The following is a 21,103-nucleotide window of genomic DNA, read 5'->3' as shown; positions in this document are numbered from 1 at the left end:
GGAGCAGTTGTTGTCTAACACAGTTATGGACATTATTTTTCAGTAATTGTTTTATTCCATCATGACAGCCTACCCCATCTTCCCATCATCCTAAAGTATCCACCTGTGCCCTAGGTCACCTCTCCTCTGGCAGTATTGGTTCTGAAGAGGTGGGGCTCTCTAACCCAGCTGGGTGGCTGCTCTCGCCCCAAGGCTGAGCCTTGGAACTCGGCTCCCTGGGTCTGGGGGACCTGGGAGCCGCTCCACACCCTGCAGTCCTTGGCTTGAATGCAGAAGGCACGGCCACACCCAGTCCCCCACAGAGATGCCTCTGCTCTCGGGACTGGGTGGCGGCTCAGAGGTCGCACTGGAATGTCATCCCTGGTAGGGTGTTTGGTGATGGTTCCTGGTGCCACGCAGGAAGAAATGAAAACTAAAAGCACATGGACAGTCAACTCTTCTTCAGCTAGTAATTCCTCAGACAATGGTAGAATAAAAAGCCAAAAAAAAAAAAAAAAAAAAAAAATCAATGTGATTTGGCAAACGGTTTTTTAAATTTTAAATTAAAAGGAAAAAAAAAATCCCATTCACACAGAAGAGATTCGACTTATCTGCTTTGAAGAAATATATTAAAGAAAATGGAAGGTTAAAAAAAAATCACACCCCAAATAATGGTAAAAATAGATGTATTCTCTGTAAAAATCTGGGCTAATCTATGGAGTCATTCTTGTCTACTCAGTATTCAGAGCGTGAGGTGAGATACCAGAGTACAAAACCCCTAAGCCCCAAGAGACCCTGCCCCGGCCGAGCGCCCCCGCTGCTGGGCTCCGGCTCCGGCTCCGGGCGCTCCCTCCTGCGCTCCCCCCTGCGCGCCGCGGGCCGCCCGCGCCTTCAGAGTTCTTCCCTGGTCCTGCTCAGTTTCGTGGCGTGTTCTTCTACGAACTTGCTCAAGTGCTCCAGATCTCTGTTTCCGTCCTCAAATTTAATGGGGTTCTTCTTGTCCCCACTGGGGGCGAAGTAGATGGTGGGGAACCCGTCGACTTTGTAGCGGTCGCTGGTGATGTCGTTGGCCGTGGCGTCCATCTTGGCGATGACCAGGTTCTTGCGGTTCCTGTACTTCTTGCCGAGCGCCGCGTACTCGGGCTCCAGCTGCTTGCAGTGCCCGCACCAGGGGGCGTAGAACTCGATGAGGACGTCCTTGTTGGGGTCCATCACCACGGAGTCGAAGGTCTTCCCCACCACCACCTTGACAGGGCCCTTGTTGCTCTTGGGCACCGGCTGGGATTTGACGACGGGCTTCAGGGCTCCTGCCGAGGGAGGGCGGGCGCCGGGGAGCGCGTGAGGGGGGCCGAGGTGTCGCACTCGCGGCCGCACACACGCCACCGCCCACCCTGGGTTCTCGGCTCTCCCGCCCCTCCCACGAGGCCGTCCGCGGCTTGGCACGCGCACGAAGCGTGCTCCAGAGAGACTCCCTCGGGTCCCCGCGGGGCGCCCCGGCACCCACCTTCCTTGAACGCTCTGACGAACGCGCGGAGGGCGTCCGAGTCGAAGTCGTCGGGCTCCATGGCGAACCTGCGCCCGCCCTCGGCCAGGATGGCGGCGTTGACGTCCTCGCCGCTCTCGCTGAGCCCCAGGTCCCTCACCTCCGACGCGAAGTCGTCCTCGTCGGCCACGGCGAACGTGTACTCGGGGAAGTCCTTGGCCACCTCCAGCACCTTGTTCCGCCAGAACTGAGTGGCTGGGGCGGGGCGGGCGCCGTGAGCGTGACCGTGAGCGCCGTGGGACGGGGGACGGGACGTGGGACGTGGGACGGGACGTGGGACGGGACGTGGGACGGGGAACGGGACTGCCGGGCCCGCCCCCGCCCCCCCACCCGGCCCCAGCCCCGCCCCAGCAGCCCCGCCTGCCGCCCCTCCCCAGCCTCCCCCCAGCCTCCCGCCAGAGAAGGAAGGAGGAGCGGCGGCCCCGCAGCACGGAGGGGCCCTGCCCCGCAGCCACGACCAGGACCCCGCCAGCGCCCGTGCGCCTGTGTGTGCGTGTGCAGGAGCCCCTCGCGGCGCCCGGCCTCGCAGGGCCTCTCACCCGCTCTGTAGTCGAAGCTGAAGTCCACGCCGTAGTAGACGACCACCAGGGGCCGGCGCGCGTAGCGCTTGGCGTCATTGGCGCTGCGGCGGTGGCCCACCAGCGGCAAGGTGTGCTTCAGCACGTGCTCCCTGATGGCCGAGCCGTCCGCGGAGCCCTGCGGGGAGCGGCACAGGTGAGCGCGGCCCAAGGGCGGGCCGGGGCGAAGCGGTTTGCAGGCTGCGCACCCCGTAACCCCGTTTGCCTTTGGGGCTCCTTTCCTCCGTGACCCCTAGGTGAGCTTCCCGGGCCACTGCGCACCTCGTGTGCCCTGACCCGGGGCCTGGGCTCAGAGGTGGAGCGCCGCCTTCAGCCCAGGCCGTGACCCCGGGGTCCCGGATCGAGTCACGGTAGGGCTCCCTGCATGCAGCCTGCTTCTCCCTCTGCCTTTCTCTCTGTCTCTTGTGAATAAATAAAATGTTTAAAAGAAAAAGATGTTTAAAATGTTTAAGACGTTTTTGAATGTTTTTTAAAAAAACTGCTGGGAGAAGGCAGGCTTCTAGAGGACAGTTGTTCCCACTGTTGACCTGAGTGGGATGATCCATCTCCCCTCATCTGATCCTAACAGCCCCATGGGGGGCATTTTACGGTGACAACCACACAGCATAGGAGGTGAAGGGAGGGAGGCTCAGGGGACACAGCTGGCAAGCGGCCACCTCGAGAGGCCACACTCACGACGACCGTTATGATCTCAGGCTGGACCATGGAGCCAGACAGCTGCAGGGCCTGGAGGCTGCTCGGCTGAGGCCACCCCTCTGGAGAGGAGGGCGGGAGGCGCAGCATGCAAGGGCTCAGGGGTCTAGCACCAGGCTGCCGTCCTTGGACAGGCTCAGCAAGGCTGGCTCCTGAGGGTTTCCAGAGGAGATGAACCCGACAGATATTTATGCAGCTTCTGTGACCAGCTGGACACAGTGGCAGTGGCTTGGGAGACATGAGCTGGGGTGACCGCCTCAAGGGCCAAGCAGGGGCCCCTGGCTCACACTAAGATAGATGCTGACCCAGAGCCTCCAGACACCAGCCCCACAAGCACCCAAGGGTGGGCACTGCCATCTCACGTTACAGGGGAAGAAAGTGAGGCAGGGCCAGGCTGAGCCGCCCACCCAGGCTGCAGAGCAGGAGGTGGCTGGTGAACACCGTACTCTTTACTCTGGGCTGAGGTCCGTCGGGGTGGGACACGGGGAGGTGGCCCTAGGCAGCTCTAAAGGATGGCGGCACTTCCCAGGTGGGAGGGGGAAGGTGTTGCAAGGGAGGAGCCAGCAGCAACCACACAGGGGAGATGGTCCCAGGGTATGGGGAGGGTGGGGGGAAAGTGATGGAAAAAGGACTGAAGAGGCCGGCAGGCCATGGGGCATCTGACAGCCTCCAGGCCGAATGTCACTCAGAAGGTGAACTAGTGAGTAAAGCAGAGTGACCCCAGGGCAAATATGCTCTGCAAGTGACCATTTGCCACCTGCAGGCCCGAACCTGCACTCAGGGGCAGAGCGGGCCTCACACCCTGCAAGCCAACAGCTCCTTCCTTGTCGTGGCGATCCTCCGTGTGCTGCCCTGAGAGCTGGCTGCTTCTTACTCACCCTGCCTTTGACTTCCCTTTGTCCCAATTTCCAAATCCACTTCTTTTTATTTTTTAAAAATACTTTAAGTAATCTTTACACCCAACATGGGACTTGAACTCATGACCCCCGAGATCAAGAGTCACACATTCCTCCAACTGAGTCAGCCAGTTTTTAAAAAACTGCATTTTATTGTGTTGTATCAATGTTTAGCGATCTTAAATAATTTTTGCGACCAAGCTGGTACATAAGTAATACCAGTCCATTTAAGGTACGAAGTGAAAAGGCAGTGACGTGTGTAACAGACTAGACTGAGGGGCCCCTAACCTTTCTGGGGTCAAGGACCAGAATCTATGAAGATTCTATCGAAAGCTCCAGACCCCTTTCCCAGGAACATTCACACCACCCAGAACGGTGCCCGGTTCCTGGGGTCTGCAGCCCCCCATGCTCATCTCCAGACCCCAGGTCAATACCTATGGATGAAAAGGAGCTGGACGGGACAAGAGACATCACAGCCCAGCCCCTCCCCTTGGTCTGCTCCTAACTGGCTGTGGGAGCCAGGGACACAACACAGCTCTCTGCTCTGCATCCCAGTCTCTCTCTCAAAGGAAAGCCCTGACCTGGAGATGGAGGGTTTCTTCTGAACCTGACAATCTGCTCGCTAAAGCACAGGGCCCCATGAAGCACGCAGGACGCGGAACTGGATCCAGGCTTGCCCTGGGCCTGAAGCCCCCTCCGCCCTTCTCAAGTGGAGTAGATCACGCTTGGAAGATGCAGGCTGGGCATAGGCCCATGGGGAGAAAAAGGGAAGGCCAAACCCGTGGGCCACGCTCCACTGCTCTGCCCGCAGAGGCCTGCCATCACTCCACAGCTCAGCGCCGGAGCCGCCCTGTCGGCCAAGCAGGCCTTGCTCAGACACAGGAGAACGTTCCGGCCAAGGGGCAATGCCTGACACGGAGGCCAGAGCCACAGCAGCTGAGCACCCAGGAGGGTGGCACCTGCCTGCGGGGGGAGAGGACAGGGAGCCACTCTGGCAGGCCCCCCAATAAATCACCGACCACCCTGCTGGCTGCTCTGGCGTCCTCAGCCTCCCAGGAACCTGCCCCTTTACCAGGCAGGGGGCTGGGAAAGGCACTCCAGACCCCACACACATCTGAGGCTCGGAGCAAAGCCTCCATGCTCCAGAACCCCAGCTGTGGCTCACCCAGCAGCCTCAGGCTGCTCAGAAACCTGCACGTACAATACGGTGAACCTTCCATACACTCGGCACTAATGTCACACCGAATGCTAACTGCAATTTAAATACAAACTAAAAGCAAAAACAGAAACCAAAAAACCAAAAAACCAAACCAAACCAAACCACCAAAATACCCACAAAAGCAGCCTGGGGGCTGCTGTGGCCACGAGGGTCCTCACTCACCTGGATGTCCAGGACGTTGCTCCTGGGCTCGTACTTGGATTGGAACTTCTCAGGCTGCATGACGACCAACTTCCCCGAGGAGACTTTCAAGAACTTTGCTATTTCAGTGCTGAAGGTGTGGTGGAATTTGTAATCTTCTCTCAGGTTGTTCGCTGAGAATTTAACAGAACGATAAATACACAGTTTATTAACCTGCATCACTGATCCAGGCTGAACTCATCGGCCAAAGCTGATGCCCTGCGAAGATGGGGACTGGCGGGCACCTAGGTGGCTCAGTGGCTGAGCATCTGCCTTTAGCTCAGGTCGTGATCCCGGGGGGGCCCTGGGCAGAGCCTGCTGCTCCCTCTGCCTGTGTCTCTGCCTCTCCATGTCAGGGAGGAAGGGGGGAAGGAAGGGATCGGCACCATGAATTACTGCGTGGACGACACTCAGAGCTTAAACACCTGAAGGAAGTTTGGATTTTTCAACTTGGTAGAGGTTAGTTTAACACCTTAGAGCCTCTACCTTAGAATTTGTTTTTAGGAAGAAAAACAAAAAACAAAAAACAAAATAAGAAACAAACTGAATGTTCACAGAGCAACTTCAAGCTCATTTGTCAGGAGCTAGTGTTGCCGATGCTGAGACGCACGTGAGAGCCGCAGACAGTCTTTGAGAACAGGTGGGCGCCACGCGGGTGAGTTTTCACACGCAGCCCCTTCGAGAGGGTTTAGACTCTCCTCCTCAGATTGGTGGCTGGCCTGTTTGTGGGCTGCAGTTCTTTTGCTATCTTATTTAAATCTCGAGACGAGACCCCACTGCCTGAGGACACTCTAGAACAGGGTTTGGCAAACTTTCTGGAAAGGACCAGACAAGATCTTTAGCTTTGCAGGCCATGCCATCCCAACCACTCAACTTGGCACTGTAGTGTAAAAGCAGCTAGACAGTGTGTAGGCCGCTAAGTGTGGCTGCGTGCCTGGAAGACTACAAAACCTGGCCAGTTTGTCCATCCCTGCCCTAATCCCATGGGTGAATGAACACACCTCAGTCTCTGCTCTGAGCGGAGTCTGTGATCCCAACACTGGTTGAGACGTCAAAGGTGTCCCCCCAGCCTGGACCGGATTACAGGAAACTCGGCTGAGACAGTGTACACCACATGCTTTGGGGGGCGGCTCTCAAAACCAGCTAGAGTTAGATTTAAGCCACAATTCTGAGACCTGCTAATCACGTGACTGTAGGCGTGTGAGTGATTCACTGCACCCGTGCCCCCCCCCCCCCCCCCCGTCCCCCGCTGGGCCCCAGTCCCTGCTCTGCAGAAACATGGGTCTCCCTTGCCACCCGGAGGGAGGCCGGGATCACTCTGGGCAAGACTCCCCCTGGTTTAGCTCCAGGGAGAAGACGGCTACCTAATCCATAAGGACAGATGAGGCACCCCCACCCCGGCACTGGGGGGTTCACCTCTCCTCTGAGCTCAGCCACAGTCACCCGCACTTGGCATGGGCACACCTGTAACTGCGCCACACAAATGAGCACTAAGGGGCAATCCGTGCATTTAAAACACTGTAATTACTGCTCTAAAGCAGAAAATCGAACCATCTGTGGTGTGTGTGTGGGGGGGTGCGGTGATGGGGGACCCTGGAAAGAACCTGACGAGGACGGAGAGGATCCTCAGTGTTCCTGAGAGAAAACCTCTCTCTTTCATAACCTAGGGTCATCTGGGAGAGCAAGTCCGACCACCACGGATTTCAGGATGGGGCCAGTGCCACCTGCCCCCACAGAACACCACCTCTGACAGCTGTGCACAGTGACTCCGGCTCTCAACCTCTCAACACTAGCACTTCCTGGGCCGGCGTTACCAGGCACTTCGTCTACATTGTCTCAATGTAACAACCTCCTGCAGTAGAAAGATCTCCAAAGTAGATTATTTAATAAAATATATATACACATATATGTTAAAGATTTTATCTATTTGAAACAGAGAGCATGACTGGGGAGGAGAGGGAGAAGCAGGCTGCCTGCTGAGCAGGGAGCCTGACGTGGGTCTTGATCTCAGAGTCCTGGGGTCATGACCTGAGGTGAAGACAAACACTCAACTGAATAAGCTACCCCGGCGCCCCATAAAATATATTTTAAAAAAAAAGAAAAAAAAAATCAAGTCACCACCTATGGTCACATGCTAATAACTAGCAGAGCCAGGACTTGGAACATGAGTCTGATTCAGAAACCCTCACGTTCTGGTGGAGACCCCACCCCTTGCAGAGGGGCTGGGAAGGGGATCCTGGAAAGACAGGGAGGGAGACAACACACTCGGATGAACCTGATTGTGCCCTTGCCCTCTGCTCAGAGGCCTACTCAGTATGGGATCCTGTCCCTCCCACACGTAATCAAGGCCCCAACCCCAGAAAGGAAAGCCTGTTACCCGGGTGCTATCTCAATTCTTCATGGAGCGATCCCCTACACCGAGGCCCCAGGAGTTCTCCGTAGAAGCAGCAGACACCCCAGGAATCTGATGGCTGAGGCAGGGATCACCCGTCCAGCCCCGAGAGTCACGACTCACCGGCATCCTGGTACTGCTGGTAGGCTGGGTCGCTCTCCGCTTTAAAGACCCCAATGATGATGACATCATCCCCGTCCTTGAGGAATTCCTGGACCTGCTTCAGAGCCATGATCTCCTTGGAGGGCGGCCCAGACTGCTCGATCATGTAGTCGACAATACCTGGGAGCAAAGCATGTGCCTGGGGAGGGGCTCGGGGCCCCCCCAGGACACTGCCCACGGCTCTCCCCGCCTCCTCCCTCCCCACTGAGGTACGACTGGGAGGTGGCTTACCGTATTTTTCCCGTGGCCCGTTGTAATCGAAAGGCTTCCCCTTGCGGAAGATTTTCAGCGTGGGATAGCTAGAGACCTCGAACCTCTTGGCCAGGTCTGTTTCCGCAGTGGCGTCCACCTTGGCCAGGGGAATCGGGGGGGAGCGCTTGCTCAGCTCCTTGGCGGCCTTCTCATACTCGGGGGCCAGCTTCTTGCAGTGTCCACACCTACAAGCAGCAGCCAGGCTAAGAGGAGCCCGTCCCAGCGTGGACACAGGCTCCTAGCCGAGGGACACACAGAAACCCAGCCTGTGCTCCCGGGCAAGTCAGCTAGATCCAGCAAACCTCCCAATGCCTCCAAGCTGAGGGCGTGGAGCCAGGCCCCTGTGGAGGCATGACACCACCGCACCAGTGCTACTCACAGTGGGAGGATGCACATGGGCACGTGCGGGGACACACACACACACACACGCGCAGGACACCCACGCACACGACACAGGCAGGGGTGTGACTGGAGCACAGGGTGGGCGTGGGAAAAGCTACGACACACAACATCCTAAGAATGGAGATTCTCTGCGTTGGGAGTGGGCACAGGCAAGGACACGAGTGAGGGATGGCCTTCCTGCCAGATGGGACAGCTGACCTGGGACACGAGACACAGGGAGGAAGTGGACGTGCTCCCTTCAAAGGTGGGCAAGGGGAGAGATGCGGGAGCCGAGTTACAACCTAAGAAAAGCACGAGGACGGAACAAAGATCAACAGCGACCAACCAGGGCAGGAGACGGTGGGCCTGAGCCAAGGGAACCGGGACCGGAGACACCTTTAGGACAGCCCGTCTGTACCCTAAGAACTCACGGGCCACACCGGGCGAGTGCCCTGCCAGTCAGAGGCCCTGAGGCCCGAGCTGAACGAAGCAGGCCTTGTCAGGGCCCTGAGGACACCTCCAGGCCGCACCCTACAGCACATAAACCTCTGCAGGTCACTGCTCCTGCGGCATCAGAGACAAGGTGAACTCGCTCTCCACACGCTCGCTGAGCTAGCGACGGGAGCCGGCGGCGTGCTGAACCCAGCTCTGGGCAAGCACGACTTAGAGTCCACACCCCACCGTGAGGCAGCCCTGTTGCAGCCTCCTCCAACACCCTCACCACCTCCCGGGCCCCCGGCCCCCCCTTCCACGCGCACCAGGGGTCCCCCCTCCCACCGCCCGCCTGTCCTCTCTGCGCATGTGCACACCCCACGATGGCCAAGGGCAGCGCCTTGGGCCGCAGGGGTCCGGAGCCCTGTGGTCGCATCCCTGACCCTGCCTGCACGGCACGCCCTGACACACAGCAGGCTTGCTCCAGAACCAGAACCCCTGGCTGAGCCAGGACGAATTTACAGGTGGAGGGGCCCTCGGGCAGGCTGACGGCCCCCCCAGAGCACCGGCCACTGCGCTCCCATCTCCCTTGGACACACTGGCTTTGCTCAGTCGCCAGCTGCCCACGGCCCTCCGTCCTCTCCTCACAAAGGCCGAGAACCGCGGCACCCGGGGCAGCCACCTCTCCCCCGCGCTGCCTTTCTTCCTGGCATCTTCCTTCCTACATGCAGGTCCCCTGCCCCCCTCCTTCCTGCCCCTGCCCGGTTCCCCTCTGATCACCTCTGCTCCTACTATCCGGGGGCTGAACTGGCTGCTTCCTGTCCATGCTGTGGCCACGCAGGCCATGTCCCTCCTACGCCCAATTCCTCTGCAGAGCCAGGGCTTCCTCTTTCCTGACAGGCAGTAGGCTTCAATCCCAGCCCCTATCCCGGGGCCACGGCCCCCAGCGGCCAGGCTCTGCTGCCCCTCCCCTGCAAGAGCTGAGGCCCTGAGGTCAGGGGTGGGGAGGGAGCCTGGCAGCGTCAAGAGGCCTGGCTGCAAAGGAGGACTTGGGGGACTTGGGGGCGAGACACTAAAGGAGACAGGGTGAGAGGAGGACACAGAGGCAGGACAGCTGTGGGGACCCAGAGGCTCCAATGTGAGTCTGGAGCGTGAGGCAAGGTGGAGGAGGGTCATCGTCCAAGATTCGCTTGGGCACACGAACATCTCTGCCCTGAAGCAGAGGTGAAGACAGATAAAACCACCGGTCAGGGACCCCCGGGGGGGCTCAGCGGTTTAGCACCCCCTTCAGCCCAGGGCATGACCCCGGGTTCCGGGATCGAGTCCCCCATCCGGCTCCTCGCGTGGAGCCTGCTTCTCCCTCTGCCTGGGTCTCTGCCTCTCTCTCTGCGTCTTTCATGAATAAATAAAACAAAAAACAAACAAACAAAAAAACCCCACTGCTCAGATACCTCATGAAGAAGCAAGCCTAGAACGGGCAGCCCAAGGCCACCAGCTGCCACCACCGGCCCACTGTCCCATATGTCCTACAGATGTGTTACCTCACATTGTACAGGCCTAGGCCTACCTCGCCCACCCCCTGGAACACTCAGCAGCCAAGTCAGCCTTCATGCGTGCCGAGGACTGGGCACCCCCTTGTTCTCTGGCTTGGCCTCACCTGCAGGGGTCTCTGATACCCCCACTGCATGGCTTGGGTGGTACCAAACGCGCGACGGGCCTCATCAAAATCTGAACTACAGGAGATAGACACCATCTTACCATGGGGCATAGAACTCCACCAGAATGATGTCTGCGTCGTTAACCACGTCATCAAAGTTCTCTTTGGTCAGCACAAGAGTGACTTCTGGGGGAGGCATCCAGTTGGGCTGGGAGACCTCTTTGACCTTGGCAACGATTTCTGAAACAAACCAAACAAGCGTGAGCACAGGTAGACGGGAAACGTTGGATTTCCTAAAACGCAGCTGCAGCTCTAGCCAGTGCTGCTCTGCAGCTTGAGGCCAGAGTTCAGGGTTGAGGGTCCACTGTTCCTCTTCCCATTGCCCAGCAACTCCTCTGACAGCCCAAGACCAAGCTGATGAGAGAGACACTTTCTGCTGGACTGCGGTGCTAACTGCAAGCTCCCCGAGTCCGACCACGCGTGACCACACGTTGTGGATAGTCTCAAGGGCGTCCCCTCCCCAGGTACAAAAGACCCATGCGTCAAGTCATGCACATCTAGCACCAGCAGGTCACACGTCATGACGTGTACCCAAAACTCAAGAAAAATGCAGAGAAGCAGCACCTCCCCTGCCGCTCAGGCTGCATTGGCAGCACGGGGAGGGTGGTGGCCCCGTCCCCAGAGATGGGCTCAATGATGGGAGTAGGCTCAGGACACGCTCCTACAAGGACCTTCCAAGTGGCTCTTGGGACAGCGGTGGCAAATTCGATGTTTTTCTTTTTTCTTCTTTTTTCATTCTGCTGTGGAATCGCCAAGTAGCTAGATCTAAGTGGTTCTCAGATCAGTGTGCACAGCAGCACCTCCACGGCATGGGCCCCTTGTCTCCCAGGCCCCACCCAAAGCCCTGAGCTCATCAACGTCAGGGAGGCCAGTGGCCCAAGGAGCCCCCTTTGGCGAACACTGCTCTCGAGGTGCCAAGCTGGCCTCACACGTCTAACGGTCAAACGTGAGGCACGGACCTCCACACACACAAGCCTGCTCACTTTGAAACAGGAAGGACATGGCTAAGACATCATTGATGAAGCACAACATAAAGGTGCAGGTGGTGTTGGGGATATGCTAACAACTGGGAGAAATTAAACCCACACACACATGCTGCTCTCCTGTGTCTGTGTCTCTGAAGGACACAGGAACTTGTTACACGAGCTGGCTTCCCGGAAGGGAGCTGGACAGCCAGGGTCAGGGTGGAAACACTATTCCTCAACTACCGCTGAGAATTCTGAAGCACGTAAGCGGATGATCTAGTCAGAAGACAGACAAACATGATGCGAAAGCAAGTGTCAATGGCTCTGAGGTTTCCTTTGTGCACCAGCAGTGGGCAGGATCCTCAGAGGATCAGAGGAGAGGCCCCCTACCAGCTCAAAGGGACTCAGATCAGATCCCAGTGACTACCTCTTCCTCAAATGAGGAACCCAGGCAAGGGGCCACCGCGTGTCTGGGACACACAGGGACTGTGTCCTGGCTGTGGTCCTAGTCACTTCTACGTCCACTATGCCACACTGGGAGTGGAAACTGTAACACGATGGGGTCTTTTCCTAGAGATTAAGAGAGAAGACAAAGATATCACAATTTTATCTGTTCGTTCATTAAAAAAAAATTAATGTTGTGCCTAATTTAAGTCGGGTAGGGACCCATCAGGCCTGGTTTTGGACAACTGCCTGGCTCGTCACACTGGTGGTTCTCAACCTGGGGCTCTGGACTCATGGCTTCAGTTAAGCCCCGGGAGTCTGTAAGAAATGCTAATCAGCAAACCTGACCTGAAACTCAGGGAACTGGGAGCCTGGGGATGGGGCTCAGCCTTGGCTTCGGAAGCCCATCAAGTGACTCTGATGGAAGGTCGACATTGAGAAGCACTGCTCTAGAGCCCCGCCGGGAACCGTGGCCTCGTGCCATGCCAACACACGGGCTCCAGATCTTGACTTTCATGGTCTGAAATGGGAAGACACCCTTCCTACCCCTGGATGAGGTTACTTTTTTTTTTTTTAATTTTTTTAAAATTTTTATTTATTTACGATAGTCACAGAGAGAGAGAGAGAGAGAGGCAGAGACACAGGCGGAGGGAGAAGCAGGCTCCATGCACCGGGAGCCCGATGTGGGATTCGATCCCGGGTCTCCAGGATCGCGCCCTGGGCCAAAGGCAGGCGCCAAACCGCTGTGCCACCCAGGGATCGGATGAGGTTACTTTGATCTCGGTTACCTGGAATGCTCCAGCAGGGAGCACTGCCAGAAGCTGGTGCTCCTGGGACCACTCCCGGCCCACTCAACTTGTCCTATTATCCAAACCACCTCCCTTAACTTTTCTTTTGAAAAGAGAGGCCTGGCCCACCCTCCTCCATGAGTGCAGGCTCCACTCACCTTCCTGAGTCCTGGAGCCCTCATAGTCCACAGCCTGCCCCTTCTTGAGGATCTTGATGGTGGGGTAGCCGCTCACACCAAACCTGCCAGCCAGCGCGGACTCCGAGGTTGCGTCGATCTTGGCCACAGGAATGGGAGGGTCGTTCTCCTTCAAGGTGCTGGCAATTTTTTCATATTCCGGAGCAAACTGCTTGCAGTGTCCACACCTGAGAATGAGATTTAGGGAAGAAGAAGCAGGTTAACTGTACCCATGGGGACTGACATCCAGCAGTGTACCTCTGGACGGGGGCATGGGGACCCGGATGATCGCAAGTAAGAGGAGACACACAAGGTATCACAGTGAGGAAGCCAAGGTGGCTGGAGTCAGACACATGCAGGCCGGAATTCCAGCTCTGGCCTGGGCTCACGCTTCCAAACCCCAGTGCTTTTGTCCGGAAGCTTTAAAGTTTGTCCAGGGACCCCTCTCGATGCATCTGTGAGGTAAAAACTCTTTCCAGAAGGCCTCTCCGGTCTTCTTCGCTCACTCCCTCAGAGCGTACAGTGGTGTCTCCCAGAGGCCACATGACCAACCACAATGTTGGTGTAACAATGTCATGTTAACAAGTGAGGGCTACGGCGAGAGAGGAGTTAATACAGAAAGCTCCGTGTTCTGATGTTGAATATGGTAACTGCTGAGAGCCACGACCCACCTAAAAAGCAATCTGGACTCACAGGGCCAAAAAGTTTGAGAATACGGATCTACAACGTAGTAATATAGTCTCACTGACCTGTTCCAAGGACAATTTAGATATTCTACCAAAAAAAAGAAAAAAAAAAAAAAAACCACCTCATGCCTGAACCTCAGGCACTGGTCCAGTAACTAAGCAGATCTTAACTACGGTGTGCCTTTCCACACCAGAAACTACCCGAAGGCCAAGGCTGCACCTGGGCAGCAACTGGCAGGAGCAGGGCGGCAGGATGGCCTCGAGGTGGGTCAGGGCAGGATCTGCAGCGAGGGACAGGTCGTCACCAACACCCGTCTCTGTGCTGTCACAGACTGTTAAGCACGCCAACCCCTCAGCTGAACTATCCGAAGACACACTTGTATCTTAGGCTGCCAGGGGCTGCGTTCTGAGGGCCGGCTTCCAGACGCTGAGCTCCTGGCGTTCCTGCACCCACACTCCCCCTGCTACCCTCACCGTGAGTCGTCAAGCCCGTGGGCACGGAGGACCCCTCACCCAGTCCTTACCACGGAGCATAAAACTCCAGCAGCACCGTGTCTTTGTCAGCCACAAAGTTATCAAAGTTCATGTCATTCAGGACCAGGACACCATTTTCCTCCTTGACTTCCAAGTCATCCTCCTCCTCTTCCTCGTCGTCGTCCTCCTCCTCTTCATCCTCAATGGCATCTTCTTTATTGGAAGAATCTGAGCGGAAAACATCCAAACCGGTTAGGAAATTGGTGACTCTCCTCCTTCAAAGCTTTCCTAGAACCCCAAACCCGGCAAACGTGCCACGAGGCCTGAGTGGTCCCTGAGGGCCACCACGAGCCGAGGTGGCGACATCAGGCCTCTAATAAAATCTTTAAAGAAAAAATAATTTATTTATTCATGAGAGACACAGAGAGAGAACCAGAGGGAGAAGCAGGCTCCGCACTGGGAACCCGACGTGGGACTCGATCCCAGGACCCCGGGATCACACCCTGGGCTAAAGGCAGATGCTCAACCACTGAGCCACCCAGGCGTCTCCTAGAATTCAAAGTTTAAACGCCCAGCAGGACTTGAGGACAGGACCAGGTACCTCCTGCCCAGGCTGGGAGAACCCTAACCATCACTTGTCACTCCTGCACTGGGATCCGATCCACTCCCAGTATCACCCTGCTGCAGGCCTTGCAGGCCTCGCCCCTGCCCTGTAGCAAGGCTCCTTTATCCACCTCCTGTGCTTTGTGCGTTAGGGTACCTCGTTCTGTGGGTACCCTGCCTCTGTGCTCCAGGGCAGGCTGTCACCAACGCCTTCTTCATGGCACCATGCTCTCCACAGACAGGGCCTCATCAGTCTTCCTGTGAACAAATGGCTGCCTGGCCCCCCAACCAGTACCAACGGGGCACAAGTACTTGTGCTCGGCTTTACATTCTGGAGGCTGGACTCATTCCACTTCTGAAAGGGGGTGGCATTACAACAGGGCCCCACAGGTTTCACCGTGGAGGGAAGAGGGTGAGAAATTGTAGTTACTTATCAAGTCACCCCACAGTAATCCTCAGCGTGGGAGTCCCCCCACGAATAATTTTAAAGATTTACAGGGGTAACGTACGTCAATAAAGCACAACAAATCGCACCTTCGGAGAATGCCTTGCCTGGAAGCACAGCTCTCTTCCCAGAGCACAAGAACCTGCTCATCTTATCATCTGTGTTTCACTGATTCACTCGTCCGACGACGGAGACAAGGAACCCTGGGACTGCAGTTCTCATTAACCAGCTTCTCCCGCTGCTGTCACAGCAGCCAAGTACAGCAAGCCCCAGAACTGATTTAACTCTGGAGCCAGATCGTGCCAAGGGGCCAATTATTCTTTCCCCAGATGCTTCCCAGGAGATAAAGCAACTCTGATAGTTCTGTGCTGGGGGCGGAGGACCAAGTCAGCCTTAGGTTCTGGGAACCTCTGGGACTTGCCCCACCTTGGCCCTGCCCCACCGAACCCAGTGCTGGCCCCACAGCTGCCGGGACGGGCCAGGGAACTAACTGGTCTGGATGCTGTGGCACCTCTGCCTCTTTTCATAAAAATTACAAACCAAAAACTTTTTACAAATTAATTACAAACCAAAATCCACCAGGAGCCACACTTTCCTCAACCACGTTCCTTTACACATCCCGCTGCTTCTTCCTGACTTCTACGTTTCGCTCTCCAGCTTAGGGTACAAGTTCTCCTCCTTTGTGGGGGAGGGAAGAAAGGCCTGTAAAACAGGGGGTGCCTGGGGGGCTCAGTGGTTGAGCGCCTGCCTTGGGCTCAGCTCATGACCCCGGGGTCCTGGGATCCGGTCCCGCATCGGGCTTCCCAGAGGGAGCCTGCTTCTCCCTCTGCCCGTGTCTCTGCCTCTCTCTGGGTCTCTTATGAATAAATAAATAAAAAAATAAAATCTCAAAACAGAAGCCACCAACCTGAGAAGTACAAACCAAGCAGACCTACTTGGCTCCCGGGCCTTCGGGCCCTCTGCTCCCCACGCCCCCCCCCCCCACAAGGGCCTCTAGGTGGCGACAGGCCCGCAGAGGCCCCGCCGCCAGCCAGCACTGGCATCAGGCTTCCTGGACATGGAGAAGTGCAGGGCCTGGGGGAAGACAGTGCGGGCTCAAGCCCCATCTCCACCTCCCAGGCTGGTGGCCTCAACGCAGTCCGCCTCCCCCGATGACCGGCAGCCAACACTGCAGCCTCAGGTCTTCGAGAATCTGAGCACTCTTGGGAACCTGAATTTAACCCTGGCTGGCTAGGGCTTCCAGGTTCTTCTGGAAATACTGCCTAGGACAACCCTACAAGGCAAGAATTGAGTGTTGAGCTTTCCTGCTCTGGCCTGTGGTACAGCAGTCACACTGGCTTTCCAAAAGGCTAATCTGATCACCCATGGCTCCAAAGTCTCACTCAAAACGACCCATGTGACGGCTGCAAACCTGCAGACTCAACGTCAGGATGTTCTGCAGGTTCTCTGCTTTGGGTCAGGGACCTAGGAGGCACCCCACACCTGGCCTCGGATCCGGATGCTTCACGCAGGCTAGAGAGCCTGCTGGGGGCAGCCAGGCATGGCTCGTGGGCCAAGGGCATCCGCTCTCACTGCCTGACCGCTCCGGCCAATACAGGAACCAGATTTACTTGCAGGCAGATGCAAGACTGCAGGACAGGTGGGAACCTAATCTGCACTTTAGGCTAGGGCACAGCCAGGGGGCAGAGGGGCCCGACGACCCACGCCAAGCACAGGGATAGGGAGAATTTTACTAAGAGGTTAAGGCAAGGGTGCCTTCCTATCGATGCTCAGCCTGACACGGCCTGGAGCACCACCAGGGACAGTCCTTGTGATTCAGTGGGGGTCCCCAAACTACCACGGGACAAGAGTTCCTAAGACTGAACTCATTTCTTGATTATTTATTTATTTATAATATTTTATTTATTTATTCATGAGAAACACAGAGAGAGAGGCAGCGGGAGAAGAAGGCTCCATGCAGGGAGCCTGATGTGGGACTCCATCCCAGGTCTCCAGGATTATGCCCCAGGCCAAAGGCGGTGCTAAACCGCTGAGCCACCAGGGGCTGCCCTTGATACTTCTTTTAAAAGATAACAAACAAAAATGACAGAAAATTCCCTACATAGTGAAAGACTCCCAAATGCATTAAGGCAGGTCCCTACCTTTCCAAGTCCTTGCCAGCCTGCAGACAACCCCAGGCCTGAACCTCCTGCAATCTGAGAGGCCGGTGGCTCTATGTTCCTAACCTACTAGAAACCCACACATCCCTGCAAAGAAAACATCCCACACGGTAGTAGGGAGCCCACTTTTTCACTTTTATGACTGGACATTCTAGGAGAGAAAAGATCCCCAAAGCCTTCTAGCATCTTCTGGATGGGTGCCACTCTCCCCAGCACCCGGCCGATGAAGCCTCACATCACCTCCACATTGCTTAGCCCACGTGGTAAGGCCATTCCGGAGTGGGGGCCCCAGGCCTCTGCGATCCCTGTCCACTCCCAACGGTACATCCGACGACAACCCTGGAGCCCTGCCCAGCCTGCACACAGGCAGCTCCTTTCAAGACATCCTCACTATCCTCCCTCTTCGGTCCCTGCCAGAGAAGTGCCCGGAACGGCTCGATAAATTCTAGCATCAGGTCAATACTGAAGTGGACATTAAACATGGAAAAAGAAATTCGTTATCAGACAGATCACTACAGCTGATGTCTGCAAAGGGCCAGGCACTGTGCTGAGCTCTTACACACGTTCTCTTACCCGTCGGGGAAACATTTTTTTTTTAAATTTTTATTTATTTGTGATAGTCACAGAGAGAGAGAGAGAGGCAGACACACAGGCAGAGGGAGAAGCAGGCTCCATGCACCAGGAGCCCGACGTGGGACTTGATCCCGGGTCTCCAGGATCGCGACCTGGGCCAAAGGCAGGCGCCAAACCGCTGCACCACCCAGGGATCCCTCGTCGGGGAAACATTACATGCACTTTACAGACAAGGAAACTAAGGCACCGAGCATGTTAGTCACCTGCCAAAGGATCAAGAAACTAGTTAGTGGAGGGTCCTGACCACTTCACTGCTCTGGCTCATTGTCACCTCTTTTCTTCCTAATAGGCCCAAGGCTTTAGGTGGAATCATTTGATAATCACTTCTCAGGAATGAAGAGAGGCAGCGAACAGTTCTTTAGCACCCACACAAGGGGATTTCCACCTAACTTTTTAAAATATTTTATTTATTTATGCATGAGAGACACAGAGAGAGAGAGAGAGAGAGGCAGAGACACAGGCAGAGGGAGAAGCAGGCTCCATGCAGGGAGCCCGATGCGGGACTCGATCCCAGGTCTCCAGGATCACGCCCTGGGCCCAAGGCAGATGCTCAACCGCTGAGCCACCCAGGCATCTCTCCACTTAACTTTTAAGTCTATGCCAATTCCAGCTAAAAACAGGCAACAGGGCAGCCTGGGTACCCTGAGAAGAGGGAGAGGGAGAAGCAGGCTTCATGGCAGGGAGCCCGACGTGGGACTCGATCCTGGATTTCCAGGATCACATCCTGGGCCAAAGTCGGAGCTAAACCACTGAGCCACCTGGGCTGCCCTAAATAAAATCTTAAAAATAAATTAAAAAAACAAAAAATAATAAACAAAAAAACAGGCAATAACTAGCATCAAAGTATTTTCTCTCACTATTTTGGCTGGAAAAATGTGAAACGTACAGGTGATTTCTAACCTGAGACACCACACCTAAGGCTTGCACCGCCAGAGCTTAAGCTCTATTTAGTGACCATATTCTTGGTGGTGGTGGTGGTGGTGTGGGGTGGTTGTCTTTTGGGGCCTAGACAGCACTGTGCTGTTTGAATCTGAAATATAAGAGAGACAAAACAAAAACAAAACCTGAAGACTTGGAACAGCGGAGGTAGAGAGAAATGTGGGCCCAAAATAAATCGGCAGGACAAGTTTACCTGTGAGAGAGAAGGGTAAGGGATGTCCTCAGGGATGGGGGAAGGGTCAAGGTAGGGACTAGGAGCTGCTTCCACCCCCGACCATGCACCAACCTCACCAGAGGATAGTGCCCTTGAGCATGACAACCCCAGAGATTCCTGGGCTCACCCTAGAGGCAATTGCTTCTCAGGGTCTTCATGGCATTAGTGATCTGTCACCCAAACAATAAACCTGCTGGTCCTAATAACAACCCTTGGTGTCCACCTGAGTTCACCACTCTCTCAGGCCTCTTAAGAATCACTGGATCGGGGATCCCTGGGTGGCTCAGTGGTTTGGTGCCTGCCCGTTGGCCCAGAGACTGGAGGTTAAGTCCCACGAGGGGACTGCTTCCCCCTCCTCTTGTGTCTCTGCCTCTCTATCATAAATAAATAAATAAATAAATCTTAAAAAAAAAAATCACTGGATCAAAATCAAGACAACAAAACTATTTTGCTTTTTAGCCACGTTCCAAAAAAAGACCCTCCAACCCCACTGGTCCTGGAACTTTCACGTAAGTCCCCCAAAGCGTGACTTGCACAGGTATCAGGGAAGTAGATGTTTACAACGCGGATTTCAGGCCCCGCACCCCCGGAAGCCTCCTTTGGTATATTTTTTGGGCCTTCGTGTTTCATGAAGGTCTCAAGTCTCACTTGAAGGCCACGCTGCTTTCCACTCGCTCTCCGCAGGTGTCTGTATCACCCAGCGGGGTTCTTACTTCCCTATTTGGGCGAAGGCTTGAATTGGTGGCCCCCCCATCCCCCCAAGTTACTCAACCTGTTTGATAGAGTATAAAGTTCGCACTTGCCCTACACACCAGTACTCGACGGGGGAGTTTATTTCTATGGCACAAAGCGGCCGGGAAGAATCGGTGGTCGGGGAGGCCGGGGAGGAAGAGGCCCGCCGTCTGGGAGCAGCACCCTTTCTCCAGGAGGGCTTCCTGCTCATCAACAGGCTCTGGACGCCGCGTCTGCAGCTGGCTCTTCTCCAGGGCCCTGGGCCGCCGCGACCAGCAGGTGCCTGGCGCCCTCCCGCAGCGGGGAGGGGCGGGCGGGACCCCGGCAGACCGGGCGCAGCCTGCGGCCTCGGGCAGATGCGAGCCGGCCCGCGGCCGCCGTCCCTGAGCCCAACGCCCCCGAGCGCGCTCCCGCCGGGCCTACGGGGCCCGCTCTAAAGGGGCGCTGGCGGCGGGCGGCGGGCGGCGCGTCCGGGGAGCTCGGCCCGGGCCTCGCCGCCGCCCCCGCAGGCCCCGCCGCCGCCGCGCTCGCCCGCAGGCCGGGCCCGCGCCCGAGCGACCCTGGCAGGGCCGAGGGGCAGCTGCTGCCGGGGAGGCCGCCCCCGCCGCCCCCGCCCCGGGCCCCGAGCCCCCACGCGCCAGCACGTGTCCCGGAGCCCGCCGGCCGCTCACCTCCGTCGGGGCCCGCGGCGGCCAGCAGGTGCGCCAGCGCCAGGAGCAGCAGCAGCAGCCAGGCCGTCCGGGGCCTCATGGCGGCAGCGCGGCCTCCGCGGACCTCGGGAAGCCTCGCCGGCGCGCGCGGGGGCGGGCAAGCCTCGGGCCGGCCAATCCCCGCCGCCCTGGGGCGCGGGCCGCGTGCGCCTCGGTCGCCGCCCTCCGCGGCCGCCGCGCGCTTAAGGCCGGAGCCCTAACGTGAGGTGCCCCCTTGCGATTGGCCGCGCCGCAGCCACCAATCCGCGGCTGCCACCCGGTTGGCCCCGAGCGCACGGGCGGACGCCGGGAGGGAGGAGGCCCGGAGGCGGCGGCCGGGCCCGGGCCGGGGGCGGGGCGGGGCCCTGGGACGCGATTGGCCGGCGGGGCGGGCCCTGGGACGCGATTGGCCGGCGGGGCGGGCCCTGGGACGCGATTGGCCGCGGGGCGGGGCGGGGCGGGGGCGGGGCTGGACTCCGCAGGCCGCCTCGGAGCTGGGCGGGAAGAACACGTGTTCTTAGGGGAGGCGGGCGTGGGAGCCAAGTGCGCGTTTGCCGCTGGGCCGGTGTGGGGAGGCCGCAGGCCCAGGCGGCAGAGGGGCCTGAGCGGGTTCTGTTAAAGGGAAAAGAAGACGACGCGGATCCTGAGTCTGCTTTGTGGGTTCTGTGTGGGTTTGAGCAAATAAAAGTTTGCATTTCTTCCCTGGCCTTGGGGGTGGGGATGCGTGTGCAG

General features: G+C 57.2%; 1 protein-coding gene across 1 annotated transcript; it reads right to left on the bottom strand.

Annotated features, from left to right (window-relative positions):
- Window positions 1-648: 648 nt before the first annotated feature.
- PDIA4 (protein disulfide isomerase family A member 4) lies at window positions 649-20,599 on the bottom strand. Its single transcript, XM_072762788.1, has 10 exons — window positions 20,354-20,599; window positions 14,008-14,185; window positions 12,780-12,985; window positions 10,466-10,604; window positions 7,874-8,079; window positions 7,604-7,762; window positions 5,071-5,222; window positions 2,062-2,218; window positions 1,484-1,717; window positions 649-1,286 (listed from the first exon to the last, which is right to left on the bottom strand). Exons 1-10 carry the CDS (start codon window positions 20,430-20,432, stop codon window positions 871-873), a joined length of 1,926 nt encoding a protein of 641 aa, XP_072618889.1. The 5' UTR covers window positions 20,433-20,599; the 3' UTR covers window positions 649-870.
- Window positions 20,600-21,103: the final 504 nt, after the last annotated feature.

Source organism: Vulpes vulpes, chromosome 7 (assembly GCF_048418805.1).
Source record: "Vulpes vulpes isolate BD-2025 chromosome 7, VulVul3, whole genome shotgun sequence".
NCBI classification, from domain to species: domain Eukaryota; kingdom Metazoa; phylum Chordata; class Mammalia; order Carnivora; family Canidae; genus Vulpes; species Vulpes vulpes.
This window is presented reverse-complemented; position numbering and strand designations above follow the sequence as displayed.

Bases quoted from the DNA above. Each gene is read 5' to 3' on its own strand.
- PDIA4 (XM_072762788.1), bottom strand. From the start codon at position 20,432: ATGAGGCCCCGGACGGCCTGGCTGCTGCTGCTGCTCCTGGCGCTGGCG. The intron at 7,763-7,873 runs GTAAGCCACCTC...CTTTGCTCCCAG, and splicing joins CGGGCCACGGGAAAAATACG to GTATTGTCGACTACATGATC. The intron at 2,219-5,070 runs GTGAGTGAGGAC...CGCTCCCCGCAG, and splicing joins GCAACGTCCTGGACATCCAG to GGCTCCGCGGACGGCTCGGC.